This window comes from Candoia aspera, chromosome 3 (genome assembly GCF_035149785.1).
Source record: "Candoia aspera isolate rCanAsp1 chromosome 3, rCanAsp1.hap2, whole genome shotgun sequence".
Lineage (NCBI taxonomy): Eukaryota > Metazoa > Chordata > Lepidosauria > Squamata > Boidae > Candoia > Candoia aspera.
The window spans coordinates 207,668,759-207,685,892 of NC_086155.1; the positions used below are offsets into that span (position 1 = coordinate 207,668,759).

At 49.5% G+C, this 17,134-nt stretch overlaps 1 protein-coding gene across 1 annotated transcript; it reads right to left on the reverse strand.

The window, feature by feature from the left end:
- Positions 1–3,061: 3,061 nt before the first annotated feature.
- LOC134494757 (protein brambleberry-like) lies at positions 3,062–16,864 on the reverse strand. Its single transcript, XM_063300003.1, has 11 exons — positions 16,610–16,864; positions 15,767–15,895; positions 13,885–14,070; positions 13,270–13,492; positions 11,214–11,330; positions 10,864–11,043; positions 9,843–10,049; positions 8,721–8,883; positions 7,390–7,451; positions 5,475–5,703; positions 3,062–3,217 (listed from the first exon to the last, which is right to left on the reverse strand). The coding sequence occupies exons 1-11, from the start codon at positions 16,862–16,864 to the stop codon at positions 3,085–3,087; spliced, it is 1,884 nt and encodes a 627-aa protein (XP_063156073.1). The 3' UTR covers positions 3,062–3,084.
- Positions 16,865–17,134: the final 270 nt, after the last annotated feature.

The following is a 17,134-nucleotide window of genomic DNA, read 5'->3' on the forward strand; positions in this document are numbered from 1 at the left end:
CCACACGTAGCCTGGCTCTGTGCCATGGGGCTTCTTAGGTGATGACCAGCATCTTGAATTGATTTCCACCACCGTGGTGCAGTTACCTCCTCCAATCCTCAGAGGTGGGTCCTGAGGAAGGTCTGCTTCCAAACTCCTGAAAATAAGGCTAAAGTGGGTGCTGGCTGGGGAATTCTGGGAGTTGAAATCCAAGTTTGAAAAAAAAAATTGGCTAAAGCCCACAGAAATTTGAGAGCTGAGAATTGTAGGTTGCTGAGGACCAGGAGCTTTGAGTGTTTTTGGCAGGAGCAGGGCCTGCCTTCACCACCTGGGTGTTGGGTGGTGCTGTCCGGCGAAGAAGCTGAAGCATGTGTCAAAATGAGATGTGCCTTCTTGGTAATGAGCTGGCAATTAGCATTATCTGAAGCTCAGAAACTAGCCAGATGTTAAGGAACTTCCTGGATCAAACAGCTGCTCTTGATGCTGTGGATGCTTCCAGCGAGAAAGAGCAGGTGGTGGGTTGGGAACAAAGCTTGTGGTTTCCCGATGGTCGCACAAAAATACAGCCCCGCGTAGTAGTACCATTTCAGAGCGAGAGATACTAACTGGGGTCACACACTTCCAACCTAGTTTAATCAGCACTGTAGTCACATCACAGGCAAAGCATCAAGAAATAAACCATCTTAATACAGGATTGGTTCTGTAACTTCCTGAACAGCCCAATCTCTAATCTGCCCCCAATCCAACACTTCAATTACAACTCGTCGGCTCTCCTGTCTCCATGAAACCACCAGACGTGGAGGGAATCCTTATCTTTTCCCTTTACCTGCCTGGCCACCCTATTTTAGCCTAATGTGCTGTGTGAACCCTACACTGCTGCAGCCCGCACGCTAAGAACAGTAGCTAAAACATTTACTGCTGGGCTGAAATTACATATTGTATTTCAAACATGGTTGGGGGATTCTGGGAGTTGAAGTCCACACACCTTAAAGTTGCCAAGTTTGAGAAACACTGTCTTAGGGGATACCTAGATTGAAGGGCTGGCTGGTGCATGCCCAGACTGACAGGGATGAGTTTAGTTGGCCACAAAATGTGGTGGTGCTCATGGACCTTGACTGCAGCAAAGTATTCGATAGAATCTCCCACTAGATTCCAGTATCAATCCCCCAAATTGTCGTTTTTGTTTTTTTAAACCTTTGTGCCAGATCCTTGAGAGAGGACGGCCAAGTAAGGCTGCTACCTTTAGATGGCTACAGAGTTGGAACAGAGTTCATTCCAAACAAGGGAAGGTCAGTGGCTCTGGGTTGTGGAGTGTTGCTCAGGACTCAGTCCTAGGCACGGTACCGTTCTACAAATGTGTAAAAGGCTGTGTATGCAGTTTTGCAGATGACCTAAAGATAGAGGGGATAACTAACACCATCTCAGGGTTTCAAGTGGGAACTGTGGCAAAAAAAACTAGCAAGATGAATTTCAGCTGATAGACCCACAAAGCTCTACGTTTGGGTAGAAAAAAAGTGTGTGAAGTAGGAAGGGGAGACTCTACTGGGCGGCAGCAGAAGGGAAAACCATCCAGGTGTCTTGGTGGGTCACGAGCTGACTGTGAGGCAGCTGTTTAAAAAAAAAAAAGGAAATGCAATCCTAGGCTGCATCAGCAGAGTATATTGTCCAGAGCAAGCAAAGTTATCATTTTGCTCTATTCTGTCTTGGTCAGACACCTAACATATGGCTTCTGCTTCGGGGCACCGCATTTAGGAAGAACACTGACCCTGGAGCAAGTCCAGAGGGGAGAAACCAAGATGAAAAGGGGTTGGAAGGGAAAAACTTAGGAGGAATGTTTGAAGGTTTAGCTTGGAGAAGATGAGACGCAACAGCCGTCACGAACAAGATGGGGAGAATTGTTCAGTTGTTCCAGAAGACCAGAGAAGAAACAAGGGGGCTAATTTACAAGGAAGCAGACGTCTGTCAGACATCAGGAAGAGTTTCCTAATGGGAAGAGCTGTTCCAGAGTGGAAGAGACCACATCAAATGGTGGGCTCTTTCTATAGAGGTTGGACGGCCCTCAGTTGGAGATGCAGTCGTAGATTCCTGCACTGGATAGTGGGAATGGTTAGATGCAGATATGAACAGTCATCATCTGAACATGGGTTTCATATGGCATCCAAGCACAGCTCTAAAGAACTGAAGGAGCTTCATAAGCTTCGGCGGGCCTCTCTGACAGCTTTTCTGCATGTTTTCTGCCTCATCAGAAGTAATTAGCAGCTGGAGCAGCTCCCCACTGATGTCATCTCAAAACTTAGGATCACATACCTTTTTTTATCTGGCAACCACTGGCATTTAATTCAGAGGTGGCATTTTCTACTTATTGCTAAGGTAGAGGTGCAGTTAGTCTTGGGAGAGAAAGTCTGAAGGCGCCCTTTTTAAGTGTGTTTCAGATGTTCCAGGTAGGCAGCACTGAGGTCCCTCAAGGAAGGTACAAGAAACCTGAACTGAGAACAGCCCCTCTACTTCTATCATCTTATCTGCTCTGGATCCCTAGCTTTGCTAATTTCCTTGGCTGCATTAATATTGATAAAGAAAAAATGTTTATTCAGCATACACACAGCAATTTTCAATTCTAAAAGAAGGCAGTACAGAAGCTGGGTCTGTCCTCTGTCACTGTAGAATTTCACCATCAGCAAAAACTGTCCGCAAAGCAGGATCCCAACCGGAGGAGGATTAAGATTTCCTTTCTCTTATTTGGAGGATATCAAAAAGTGGAAAGTTACACCTTCAAGAAGAAACAGGTCTCCCTTTAACATTTGAGCCAAATGGATGGTCCCTGGGGCAGCTGCCACGTCTCTTAAGGTGATCATTTTCAGATAGCGTCTTCAGCCCAACGTAGGCAGAAAAACTGGAGCAGACAGTTAATTGCTCTCAACCAAATAGATGGAGGCCTGTTCTGCCCATTATTGGTAGAAACTAGATTATCCAGCGGTGTGTAAATACTAAACCAAGGGTAATCTAAAGGAGTTGTTCCCCTGGAAATGGGCTTGGAAGCCTAAGTTTTGAGTCTGCCAGAATCGGAGAGCAGGAAGGGCTGGAAGTCCCCAGAGATGCTGCTGCTGGTTAAGCGAGGTGGGTCTGTCCGGCTGCATGAAGGTGGCAGAAGAGGTGGGCAGAGACAGCCTTTTTCCTGCATGGCTGCCCAGTCCTGGTGACCCCTTGGCAGAGCGGCCTTGGAGAGGCAGAGCAGCTGGACCTGCATTGGGAGAATGGGAGATGGTGGCTGCATCCAAGGATCTGCTCAGGATTAAGCAAGCATTAGTTCCACCTCTCAAAGTCCTTCTCCAAAGTTTCTCAACCTCAACAACTTTCATGTATGGACTTCAGCTCCCAGAATTCCCCAGCCAGCAGTCTGGCTGCAGAATTCTGGGAATTGAAGTCCACGCATTTTAAAGTGGTTGAGGTTGAAAAACAGTGCTCTAAGCTAGGGATTGGCAGCTTTGGGGAACTAAACTGGACTCCACATTTTAGGAGGGCTGAGGACCATATTACATGAAGGAGGGGGCAAGTTCTCTATATAAAGATGGTAGGCCTCCTTCAGCCGATATATTTCCTATCTCAACAGCCTTGGTTTTCAGCAATCCTGGTCAGAGAAGTCATCAAGGAATGCAAGAGGGGGGCGGTTAGCTCTTGCTTGCTCAAGACTGCAGCTGTGCCCATCTGGTACTTGCCAAGAAGGCTGGATTGGAAGGGCGTCCACAAGAGGGGGTGTCAAAAGAGTCAAGATAGCAGCCACAACTATGTGATTGAAGCCCCACCTTTTATGTCCACACAAAGTATAGGGCAGGTCTTCAATGACATGGTTGTGGCTGCTATCTTGACTCTTTTGACACCCCCCCAACCCCATGGACACCCCTGGCAGGTGGCTCAAGACTGTAAAGCTACATCTGCAGTACACACCTATCTTGGTTAACGTACCCTTCCTTCTTCTGGGTTCAGACAAGACATCGAGCCGCAAACTAATAAACTAGGCTTGTGGCTAAGCCACAAGAAGCTAAACCAAAGTAAAACCAAACAAGTTGTGGGAATGCAACCGTTTGGCCTTTAAGTGGCTCATGAAGCCATCTGGAAAGCACCAGGTTGGAGAAGGCTGCTGGAAAGGGAAGGGGAGCGCCATGCACAGGTCGAAGGCAGCCTAACCCGTCCTGGGCACCTGGGCTTTGGGAAAGCAAATGCACTGGCGTGTTGCAAAGCAAAGTGGGCCTTCTAGGAATTCCTCTTTGTTGCAGGAATGCCTTCTCATCAATGGGTGTTTTGGGACCATAGCAGCCATTTTGTGAGTGTGCCCACCACATGCTGTTGAAATTCCACATGAACATCAGGCCCGAAAGCCTGCCTGGTCTTCTTCTATGCATCCTACCAAAGGGCTGTCTTCTCTCTCTCCCTCCCTCGGGGTCGCTGGATGCTTTGCTAGGCCCCACTTCCTGGAGCTGCCGCAGGATTGTGCCCGCTGAGGAGGGAAAGGCGTCTCGCCCGCCAAGCACCGTCCTCCATGGCTCTAGGGCCTCCCTACACCTCGTCTCTGCCCCTCCTAGAAGGGGCCGCTGGGGGGTCTTTTCCGAGGAGAAGTTGATGGCTCAGCTTTCTGGCCCAAGGAGAGCAGCCGTTACAGGGACCTGTTATCCGCTGGCTGGGTTCAGACAGCACACAAAACCTGGACTTTCAGTGCTCACATGTTAAGAGATGGGCAAGCAAGTAAACTATGCTGCAGCTCAACCCTTCTGATTCTCACAAGATGCCAAGGCCGGGGCTGGGTTCCCACCGAGAACATTTAACCGCAAGCTACCCAATTCCTTCTAGCCTGATCCAGTACGCTGAGCGAATCCAGCCTCTGTATTTGATGTATGAGTTCCGCTTAGTTATTTTCAGCAATTTCCCCAGCTATCCTGACTGCTCCCAGCTGATAGAATTGAAGATACGTGCTCCGTCTTTTGCTTAGCATGCTGTGTGAATCGTGGTTTATAGCTTAACTCTAACTTGCACAGCTTTTTTTGGCCAAGAGCAGACCCAACATTCAAGATACACTGCAAAGAGGAATGCAGCCATGTAAAGAGAGTAAAGTGGTATTGTGTGAGCCCAGCCATCCATTGCTTGACCAAACCACGGTTAAAACAAATCGTGGCTTAATACAGTGTGTTAAGACACACAGGATGTCATGAGTACTGATGGCGAGCAGGAGGGGGCCCCGATCCAGGGGGGAAAACGCATGCATAGTACTGAGGAGTTGAGCAGCCATTCAAAGAGACACAGATCTGACCCGCCTTAACTTTTGGGGTTCATCTGTCTGGGTTTTCTCACGCTTCTTCAGTTGGGTAGGATTTTCTGTCTAATGTAGCAGTAATAAACACTAGAGACCTATCCCTTGTCTCAGCGTGGTTCCTGGCTGTTAAGACACAGGCAGCATGTTTGTTGATAGATTGCTTTGGCTGGTTGCTGCCAGCTTCCATACTTACACGTCGCTGACCAAGGAATCATTTGGGGGAGAGGCCTGTGGGTTGCAAGATGAGTTGAACCGTGACTCCAGGTGGGGCCGGGTGAGTCTCCCCAAGGTGGCCTGTTGGGGAACAAAGAGGAGCGCCTCTTTCTCCGTGACACCAGCTAGCATCCCATCACCTCTGGCCCGGTCCTTCCTGGCTGCAGGCCCCGCTGTTCCACCACTAAGCCAAGCATCTTCACTAGCAACTGTTGCACACCCCCGAGATCTGTGGGCTTGAACTTCCTCTCCCCGAAGTAAAAATCTGTGATGGGATGCGGGAATGACCTTGGGGGATGGGGGGAAGAGCCTCAGCCAGGGGAATGGACGGATAAGAGGCAGCTGAGCCCACAGCTGGGTAGCGGGCAGGGCAAGCGGCTCAGAAGGGACCGTCCCTAGCTTCTTGGGCTGTAGGCAGGAAATTTGTCCTTTCAGACGTGCAAGGTTCTGTTAATGTAGCTTTACAATAAAGTAGAATTAGTTGTGCTTCCAGTCTGGGCTACCTCGCAAGGCTGACAAATCGCACATGAGCTCATCACTTGGGCTGCGTTTGCAAAGGATCCTAAGTCTGATGAAGTCTTTCTCAGCATTGTGCAAAACCACACCAATGGGTGCAGGCAGTGGCCAGCCTGAGAACCTAGCCTGACTGACCCTTCTTACCCACACGCCCCAATCCCTTGGTTACCTCCGTTTTGATGGAGCGGGTCAAATTTCGGTGGCGCAGACTCACGGCACAGAGGGAGTGACCCAGCGGTCTGCTTTCCTGCCTGCTTCCCTGGGCAGAAGGAAGGAGATCCCCCTCCTTTTTTAAGGATTCTTTTTTCAGCAGGGATCTATCTGCAAAACAACAGTGGGATTGGCCAAGGCGGGACCTGGGGTGGCCCACCCACAAGCCTGTCCTTTTACTTGGCATTCCAACAGCTGAGCTGTTCCATGCCAGTGGAAGCTGCAAAAGGGCAAAGTCCTTCTTGGTTAGTGTTCCAGTCATCCCGTTCTGATGCCATCACCCTCTCTTCTGCTGGCCTTGAATTTCTAATTTTACCCCCTCCCTATTCGCCAGCCTTGAACAGCCACCCAAGGCGCTCCCTGGGTGGACTATTTTGCAGTCATCCTGGGCAAACTTTCAGGCTCCACTCAGCCCAGAGATGCCCTTCCTCCTGAGGCCTTTTGTGGGCTCCAGTGCGCATGTCTGAGTGTTAAAACCATGCAGGAACAGGGCCCCTTTGGTGCCTCCAGCTTACCCAGCCCCGACAATTCAAGCGTGGAGCTTCTGGTCCTCTTTGTGAAGAGTTAGGGCTTCAAATGCCAGAATGCAAGCACAATCGTCCTCCGCTCATCATTAAAATGCTCTTTTGCATTTCAACGCTTCATGGCTGGTCAGGGAAACTTGAGGGTCACAACCCTCCCAAGCCACTGCCTCACGGCCCAGAGCACCTCTCAGATTTTTTTTTTTTAATAATTGTATTACAATTTTAAAATACAAAGATAAAACACTAATACAAACTACAGGAAACATAAAAAATAGAGAAAAAGAAGTAAAAGGCGATAGACGAAAGAGAAAAAAGAAGAAAAAACAAGACAGATATATAAAAGATGGCTCCCCCCTCCCTCCAGACAAGTATAGACAATCACCGTAACTTAACACCTTCTCTAGTAATTCAGTATAAAAGCAAAAAAAAGGGACTCTTGTTCCCATATCTCATCCCTTAACAATAAGCAGATTATAAAAACTCGTCTTCCAATCTTAGCGAAAGTCTATTAAGAGCTGTATACATATTTTAAGCTTAATCCAGATAAACAAATAAATAAATCCCAGCACCTCTCAGCTTTTACTTGAGAAGCCACCAGCTCTAAAGAGACTCTGCCCCCACCTCCTTCCCAGCAGTCTTGCTCACCTGACAGGAAGCTCACCTCTTCCAGCTTCTCCAGATCTTCCAGGAGGCCCACATCACCTTCTCTGCAAAGGGGGAAGACCTCCAGCTAGTTAGGTCTCCCAGAGAAATTACAGATTTGGCAGCTGCCCTCCATCACCTGAGAACCTCCAGTTCTCGGTCCCAAGCTGGCACCCTCCAGATGTGGTGACCAGAATGGCCATAACCCGGTCATGGCTGAAATTACGGGGAATGCTTTAAGGGCTGAGGAATCCAAGGAGAAGGTGCTGAAGGACTGGAGAAACAAGCAGAGAAACAGCACCCTGGAAAATGGAGTTGAAGGGAGCCAATGAAAAAGAAAGGGGGTCAATTGGAGCCTCCCCCCAGCTCCATTGCTAGAGAGGGCCACCTGCTGTGAAGAGGGGCAGAACAGTGGTCTATGTCAGGGCTTTTCAAACTCTGTTCTGCAACCCCAGGATTTTGCGAGAGCTTGGGAAGCTTCCATGGAGAGACTGAGGACAACGAAGTTCATGCAACCAATTTTCTGTCACCAGAGTTTGTCTCTCACTCTGGAGGTCCAGGAACTTCCACTGTTGTAACGAATAGGTTCCCCAGCCTGGAAAAGTGTGAAAACTTCAGTCTCTAAGCCAGAGGATACCTAAGCAGGTGGGACCAAAAGGGCTGCCAGGGATGAATAGCGGGTACCTTGAGGTGGTCGGGAGTCCCTGGGTGATTCCTGCACACCAGTCTCTGGAGGCAGGCAAAGAAGTCAAGAGGGTACATTTGAACATCCTTCCAGCTGGGTAGGGCAGGACTTCTTTGCCACCGCTCCCAGCAAAAAGCCGTTTGCATTGACAGTGCCCTTCGCCGGAGATGCCCCGGAGGGTGGGCCTTTTGCCCACAAGATCCTGGCACAACAGTTTGATCTTTTAGGAGCCGTGAAGAAGGGCTGCAGTCACGTGGCTTCTGCTATCAAGGCAGGATCGGGAATCTAGGCAAGAGGACCACAAGCCACAGGCAATCCCGGGTGTGTGTGGGATGGATCTCATGTGCCAAAGACAGCTAACCACTTGACTGAAGTGTTCTAGGACAGGTTTCAGCAGCTACATTTCCAGGATCAACCCCAGCTGCTTGGAAATCATCACCTGTTCATTTAAGCTGCACACCAGTTTTTCAGAAGCTTGCAATAGAATTCTTTCAAGGTAAATGCTCAATTAGAAAGTCTGATTTATACAGCTCATTGTTAAAATATTTCCAAGGGAAAGCACAGTTTAAAAAAAAAAAGTTTACAAAAATTGATAATGGAGCAGAAGGCCCTTAAGCAGGGACATGCATTCTCGCCCCCCTTTTCCTACCTATCAGGAGTGGAGGTAATATGACAGCGCTCGGCCTGTTTACACCCCGCTTTGCAAGCTGGTGACTCCGGAGCCTTCTGGGGAAGGGGCAAAGGCGCTGGGAGCGGTCTCCGTTTCCTCTGTTTCAGAGCATGGCGGCAGATGCTTTCTCGGGCTACGCTGACTACAAGGAGGAAATGACATAGATCATCCCTTGTATTTCCAGCCCACCTGGAATTAACTTTTTAAAAATCCTATGCATGTATGTACATCAGTGTTTCTCAGCCTTGGCAACTTTAAGATGTGTGGACTTCAACTCCCAGAATTCCCCAGCTGAGAAAGAGAGAGATCTGTCTATCTCCAATATATTAGCCTTCTTCAACTAAACCCATTCTACAGTCCAGCTCTCAACCACAGATGTGCTGAACGTGGAATTAGCTGATCTGAAAACTTCAGGTCAATTTTCCACCCTTCCAAGCCCTCTGGAAGACATAATTAGGGCATCTATATCCCCCCAAGAGCCCTGCAAAAGTTGATTAGAAATTGTAATATATAATTTGACCGAAAGGGGAAATTATACATTGCTCTCTGTAGTATAATCTGGATTACTTTAACCAATCCCAGATTTAGTCCTGGTCCCACTGTGGTCCCCAGTAAGACATTCCAGTCTGTGTTTTCCCGGCTGAGAATTGGGAAAAGTTGTGACTGCTGATCTCATCTACTGGACTGTATATTTCCTATCCCAGAAACATGTCCCCGTTTTCTTCCAGTCTAGATGAATTTTATCCCTCTCTCCAGCCTTGGAAAGTGTGGGCTGTAGCTTAGCCAGGAAAAAACAGCCTATGACAAAGGTTACCACTGCTGCCAGGGATTGGAAGAGCCTCCTTAGCCAGGTGCAACCAAGCTGTTTTGAGAACCATGAGCTGCAAGTTAAAAGGGTGGATCTAACTCACTTGCTACTTTTTCATCTTGTTCAAAAGATTGGACCCACCCGGGTGGGAGGAGCACCCCCAGAGAAACCCCAAGCCTTAGTTCATGGGATGACAAGTCCTGGCACCATCAGATGGGACTTGTGATCCGGGCGAGTGGCGTAAAGTTCCACGCCGTAAGCTAGGCTCAACCCAAAGAAACCAGCCGACTTGCCTGCCACAGACAGCCCCAAGAGGCCGGTGAGAGATTTAAATCCCAAGGAGACGCCGTGATGGAGCTCAGACAGCGCATTTGCCACAACCAGGACCAGAAGCAGGGCGCGGGGCAGGCCGGGGATCTGCAGGAAAGTCATGATGAGCGCCGTGAAGAGGAAGTAGGTGCCGTGCAGGACGCAGGTATAGACCGAACTCAGGCTGAACCCTGCAAAACCCGGAGACTCAACCGTTTCATCGGGGGTTGCCGTTTAGCTTAATATCACATGCAAATCAAACACACGCAAGCAGGATTAAGAGCTTCTTACGTAATATTTTCCCACCCCACAATCCCCCTTCACAGCGAGTAGAAGAGGTCCCCTCCAGCAGCCAAGCCGGGGACACTACTAAAACAGGACAAAAAGCACATCAGCGAAGAAAATAAAGGGCCCGTCTGTTTGGGTGCGTTCCCCATGTACAGACTTGCAATATTTTACATAGCGTTCACAGCCATTTATTTCACGGACTCTTAGAAGTCGGAAAGCTGGTCTGGTGGAGATATATTTCCCCGTCAGATTTTGGATTGTGTTTGCAGCTTCTCCCTTTGAAAATGTTCAAAGAATGTTGGACACTAAAGCATTTTGGTGTCTAACGGCCCTTCTTAATTCAATCCTTTTTTCTGAATCTAAGGAGCACTTTCAACAGACAGACAGCAAAGAAACTTCAAGACCAACTCCAGATATTGTGTAGAAATGTGATTTTCAGCCTGGGCAACTTTAAGTTGTGTGGACTTCAACTCCCAGAATTCTCCAGCCAGCCATGGAGAATTCCTCATCTTAAAGTTGCCAGGGTTGAAAAATACCGATGTAGACTTATTAGAAAGACAACTTTCCTTTCAGGGATGTGGTCATGACACACATAAAAACACATAGAGCTTTGATTGCCTCAAGGCAGCTGCCATCTTGACTTTTTTGACCATACCCGGTGCACACCCCGCCTCCTTTCTAACTGATTGCAGGGCAGTTGCTCAAAGGTAGCCTTACCTGCCCAGGTGATGAATCTCTGGATGTGCTGCAATCGGCCCTCCACTTTGGTCTGCATGAGCTCCATGGTGTGAAGGACCAGCCCAAAGCTCTCGTTCATCTTCCGCAGTTTCTCCAGTAACTCATTGTGATACAAGGTGGTTTGGTTTTGATAGGCCAGGAACAAACCCAAATTGGTATCTGGAAGAAGAGAAAGAAGGGCTCAGGGCCCGATGGAAAGGCAAGCTGACCTCAACTCAACAGCGTCTTCTCCAATCTGGGGTTCTTCCAACCACGTTAGACTTCCGTCACCCCCAAACACACTGCCTGAGAATGACAGGAACGGAGTTCGAACTGCTTCTACCACGAACCTAATTTGGAGTAGACTTCTTGGGCCCGTGTTTGGACCTGGCTCAAGTCCCTCAGGATGGACTGGTGTCCTTCTTGAAGGTCCATATCCTGTTGGTCCAGATGACTGCTGACGTTTTCTGCAGGCAGACAAGGACAGCCTTGGGGGTTCTCGTCCCAATGGTTGGTGGCAACAGGCACGTTGTGTCAAAAGGGCATGCAAGGCTCAGCTGCACAAGCTACAGCGATGCATTATTATCAGATTATCATGACACTGACTGAAAGCTTCTTCAACCAGTAGAACGAAAGGAGGCTCAAAGTCATCCTTCTATTCCCCACCCTCCATCTTTTGGTGACTGCACTGGTCACACGCTACAAAGGAATCAAAATGAGCGTGCCTCTGCAAGGCTGGCTATGCGAAACCCATCCAGACTGGAATCGTAGCATCACCACACAACGTTGATGTCACAACTAGAACTGGCATGTTCAACGTTCCAGATTCTAGTTCCCAGCTTCCCTGATCCTTGGCGGGGTCTTCCTCCCTGGGGAAACACACTCACACCTGCAAAGCTAGCAGGTGCACCAAGAGGGCCGGGATGCCACTTGCTCTTCTGAACTGTTGGGGTGACTCTGCCTGGCTGGCCCTTCCTTGAGCAGCAAAGACTGAGTTGCTCGAGTTGATTCTCTTGAGGACATTTTCAGTAGAGACCACCTGCCAAGAATACCAGCAACTATCAGGTTGCTGATATTCTTAAGACACGGCAAGGCTGATGGTCAGCCAATGCATCCTCAGACACCCAGAACCAACCTCTCTCCAGAGTCCATCAGGGTGGGAGGGCCCGTGGTGCTCAGCGCCATCCTGCTGCATTACAACCCGGACACAGTTTCAAGCTGGGGAGAGGTCCCATCAACCAGTCCAAAACAAACCATCCTCTTGGGGACACTTACAATATTTCCAGAGAGCAGCTCTGGCAACTTAGCAGAAACTCAAGCATCAGATGTGGTATTCTTACTTCTTCTGACCCCCAAGAGGTAGTACAACTCTCAATGTGGGACAAAACTGGTCACATACTGCCTCCTGGTGGCCAATACAAGCAAAGCACCACCCAGGATATATACTGGGTAAAAACAGACATTTTCCACCCACTTCCAAAGGAAGTAGAAATCATGGAAAACCTCCTGCACGGGACGTAACATCCTTATATCTGCACTTGGAGAGCTTAACGGGAAGTGGATTATAGGGACAGTTCCAACAGAGTCAAGCATCAGGTTAAGCGATAATAAACTTGCTTGGTCTTCAGTTTGGCTCCAGCCGTTGTGTTTGGTAACTGGGCCTTAGGGCAGCCGTGGAGAAGACAGGGTCCTCCAACTATTTTCTCCTGGCATCCCTTGCCAGGGCCCTAAGAGGTGACAGATGCCAAGTGCGGGTCAGCATCTCCTAGAGATTCCGCACCTTTGGCTTATAGCTTAGTGCAGTGTTTCTCAACCTTAGCGACTTTAAGATGAGTGGACTTCAACTCCCAGAATTCCCCAGCCAGCATAGCTGGCTGGGGAATTCTGGGAGTTGAAGTCCACTCATCTTAAAGTCGCTAAGGTTGAGAAACACTGGCTTAGTGTGTTGTGGAAACCCAACCCATTGGGGCTTTTTAAAAACATGAAAAAGCAAACCATGGTGTATTTGAATCTGAGAAGCCAGTCACAGACAGAGTTGTCCACAGAGGCCCCTGAAGCCAACCCTCTGCTTAGCTGAGGAACCCAAACTGGAGGCCCCTTCCTGACCAAGGGCTGTCCAGCTGCCTGCCTGTAACCCGTGTCTTGCACGTTGAGAGGAGAGAGGACAGTTCCGGACCTTCTCCTCTGTGTGGTGGGTCTTTGATGAGGGCTACCCTACCCCACTTGGCCATCTTTCGTCAAGGCTCCACCAACGCAATCTTTCTTCCCTGGATTTCAATTCCAACTTTTCTGCTGTTTTCTGAGTCCATAAAGGACTTGACACCACCAGGATGGAAGGAGACTTTGCTCTGTGAAGTTTGGAGATGTGCAGGAACCCTTTGTTTCCCCCTTCTACGCCTGTCTCACCCATCCTCCGCGTGATGCCCTCGATCAGCTCGGCCACCTGCTGCTGCCCACTAGCAATCAAGGCCTTCTCCTGGACCAGTTGCTCCAGATTGCTGGAGAGAGATTCTTCCATTCGTGTCTGGCCGCCCTGCAATGACTCTTGCTGGGCAAGAAGCTGTTCCTGAGCACTGGCCACTCTCTGCAGGGACTCCGACGTTAGCCCCTTCAGGTCCTCCTGGCTCTTCTGTCGGGAGAGGAAAAGGGGAAAATGAAGCGTCAGTAGCTGAAACAGCAAAGGTTGGGAAAGAGGGGCCACAAAATAAAACACTTTGGGGAGAGAGGAGGTCAGGTAACCCATTTTCTTCCTGAGCATGCGAAGCAGGCACAAACACATCAGATAATATCACGTAGAGCAGTGTTTCTCAACCTTGGCCTCTTTAAGATGGGTGGACTTCAACTCCCAGAATTCCCCAGCCCATCCAACATTCTGGATCATTAATACATGCTCTACGTATTTAGAGATTGCAGCGAACTTCAGTAAAGCTGTTTTACAGCAACCAGTTTCCTTGTTCATCTCAGCACCCCGTCCATGCCCAGGCCAAAAGGGAGGAACCCAGCAGGCCAGGCAACTCGAACCTTCAGTATCTTCATTGCTTCCAACTGGCTGACAGCGGTAGAGACCAGGGCATTCACTGTGTGCTCCGCCCGGCGCTTGAACTGCATCTGACGGGTGGCATAGCAGACTGCACGCGCTCGGTTGCTGACGATGTGATAAGCATTCCAGGTGTCCGGGTCCATCCCAGCGGTGCATTCTGCAAGCGTCTTTTGGAAGGAAAGAAGGAAGGATAGAGACACATCCGTCAGCTAATTTAGATGCATAGATCTGTCCCCCTCTTCCATCGCCAGAGGGAGCAACATTTTATGGGAATTCAGCGGCCTGCCAGCTCCTCGAGGCAGACCAGGCTAGGAAACGTTGGCCAATACTACTTTTACCGTCAAGTTCTAAGAACAGAATCTTGCAAGTCTGAATGTGCCTCCCTGCACCACACTTTATCTTTGTTTGAACTGGGGAGAGGCTTGCCTGAAACGTTTACATACGTTACAGTGCAAAAGCTGGCTTGCAGCTAAACCTCAAAAAAACCAAGATTATGGCAACCAGCCTGATTGATAACTGGCAAATAGAGGGAGCAAATGTAGAAGCAGTGAAAGACTTTGTATTTCTAGGTGCAAAGATTACTGCAGATGCTGACTGCAGCCAGGAAATCAGAAGAGGCTTAATCCTTGGGAGAAGAGCAATGACAAATCTCAATAAAATAGTCAAGAGCAGAGACATCACACTGACGACAAAGGTCCACATAGTCAAAGCAATGGTGTTCCCTATAGCAACATATGGCTGCGAGAGCTGGACCATAAGGAAGGCTGAGCGAAGGAAGATCGATGCTTTGGAACTGTGGTGTTGGAGGAAAATTCTGAGAGTGCCTTGGACTGCAAGGAGATCAAACCAGTCCATCCTCCAGGAAATAAAGCCAGACTGCTCACTTGAGGGAATGATATTAAAGGCAAAACTGACGTACTTTGGCCACATAATGAGAAGACAGGACAGCCTGGAGAAGGTGCTGATGCTAGGGAGAGTGGAGGGCAAAAGGAAGAGGGGCCAACCCAGGGCAAGGTGGATGGATGATATTCTAGAGGTGACGGACTCATCCCTGGGGGAGCTGGGGGTGTTGACGACTGACAGGAAGCTCTGGCATGGGCTGGTCCATGAAGTCACGAAGAGTCGGAAGCGACTGAACGAATAAACAACAACACAGTTCCACCCCAGACTCAGGTTTCTTTTATCCAATCATTGCCTTGGCAGCAGCTCTTCCTCCCGTCCCTCAAGGCCATTCCCTCTGTCCCCTACATGGCTTCCCATCAGGAGCAGCGCAACAAAAATGCTTTACAAGTTGCAGCTATAACTGAGAGATAGTAATATGGTAGTCCTCAACATACAACTGCAATAGGGACTGGAAAATTTGTCATTAAGTGGTACAGTAGTTAAGCGAGGCATCATGTGACCGCACCCAATTTTATGACATTTTTGTGGCATACTTTTAGCTAATCACTGAGGTCATTAAGTGAATCACACAGCTCCCCATCGATTTTGCTTATTGGAAGCCAGCTGGGATTGTCGCAAATGGCGATCACGTGAGCCTGGGATGCTGCAACTGTCATAAATACATGCTGGTTGCCCAGCGCCCAAATTCTGATCGCGTGACCACGGGGACGCTGCAATGGTCGTAAGTGCAATGACTGGTCATAAGTCACTTTTTTCAGTGCCATTGTAACTTCAGATGGTTGCTAAACAAATGGCTGTAAGTCTAGGATTAGCTGTAGGCCCTTGATTGCCATGACATGACTCTATTTTATGTCTTTTCCCTGGATATTAAAACAAGAAGCTCAGCCTGGGCTGCAACTGGGGCAGTAGCAGCCCTCCAATTGGGGCAGTGCTAGAAGATGCCCAGGTGTGCCTACCTACCATGTCCCCAGTGCACAGGTAAGTCCTCCGACCTTCGGCACTGGCCTGGCAGTTGAAGAGCGACACGCCCAGCTTGGCTAGCTCCTCTTCCGTCAGGTCCGTGCAAGTTGACCGAAGCTGAGCAATGACCTCGTGCAGACAAGAACAAGAGAAGAGAAACCCAACGTCAGTTCACTGGTGCTTCTGGTCCTTGCCCACCAGCCAGCTGGCTGGAGGCTGGCCAGGAAGAAGGAGCCACAGTTGTGGGGATGGTTGTGGAGAGACACACATGGCACATAAAATGATGTGGGAACCAGGCCAGTGGCTGTGTGGAGGCACACTGGTTTTATGTAAATCCCATAAAGGCCTCCAGAGCTCTGAAGCCCCAGGCCGCCCAGCCCCCTGGCTCTGCAGGGACACAGCTGCTAAAACGCTTTAGCGCTGGGTGGTGCAGGAGGAGGAGGGAGATTTCCCGGGAGCACTTTTTCACCTCCACAAGGAATCTCCTTCATGAGACTGGCTGTTCCCCAGATGAGCACGTTCTTGCTGGCCTGGGGGGCGACATTGTGATGCAATTCGGTTTGGTGGCCTCCTCGGACACCGAGAAAGCTGACTCACCCATTGCAAGGCCTTTCTCTGATCAGAGGGGACAACGATTAATTGTGCCCAGCCAGGTTTTTCAGAATCAAGCCGTGCAGGTGGGATATTCTGCAAACTGGAGTCCCAGATCTCTACCACAGCAGACACCAGAATGGGAAGCCAGGACACTGTAGCCCTCCAGGACAGTCCGGTCCCAGATCACCTCTGTGGTGCTCAATATAATACACACACGCACACACACACTCCTGCATGCAGCACAGAGACCTTGTGATGGCAGGAGTCCAGAAGGGAGCGATCCACTGGCTGAGCTTCAGCCAAGAATCTCTCATCAGCCATATTCATCTCAAAAGGCACTGGTCCAAGGCTGGCTGGCTCTGGGGCGGCAGCCGGTGGCTCAGGACTGGGAACGTGAGCCGGGGAGGCCCTTTGGGTGAGCCAGCCAAAAAACCCAGAGGAGGGGGCGACGACCAGAAGCAGGGGGAGAGGGAGAAGGAGGGCCCAGCAATGGAAGGGCAACATCTTCAGAAGGTGTCCTGCGAGGGAGGGAAAAAAAGCATCCTGTCTCCCGCTGCAAAGCCTTTGGATGCGCCACACTGGTAGGCAAAATCTCTATTTCCTCCTGCAGTTTTAACTCATCTTCCTGACATTGTGAAAATGCACTTCGCAGGGACACCTAAAGCCAAGGAACCTGGAAGAGCAGGTTCTCTCCTGACACTTAGATGCCCACCAAAAGCTTAGGTCACACCTCCAAGCTTGTTTTAAAACAAAAATAGCCCAAACACAAAAACC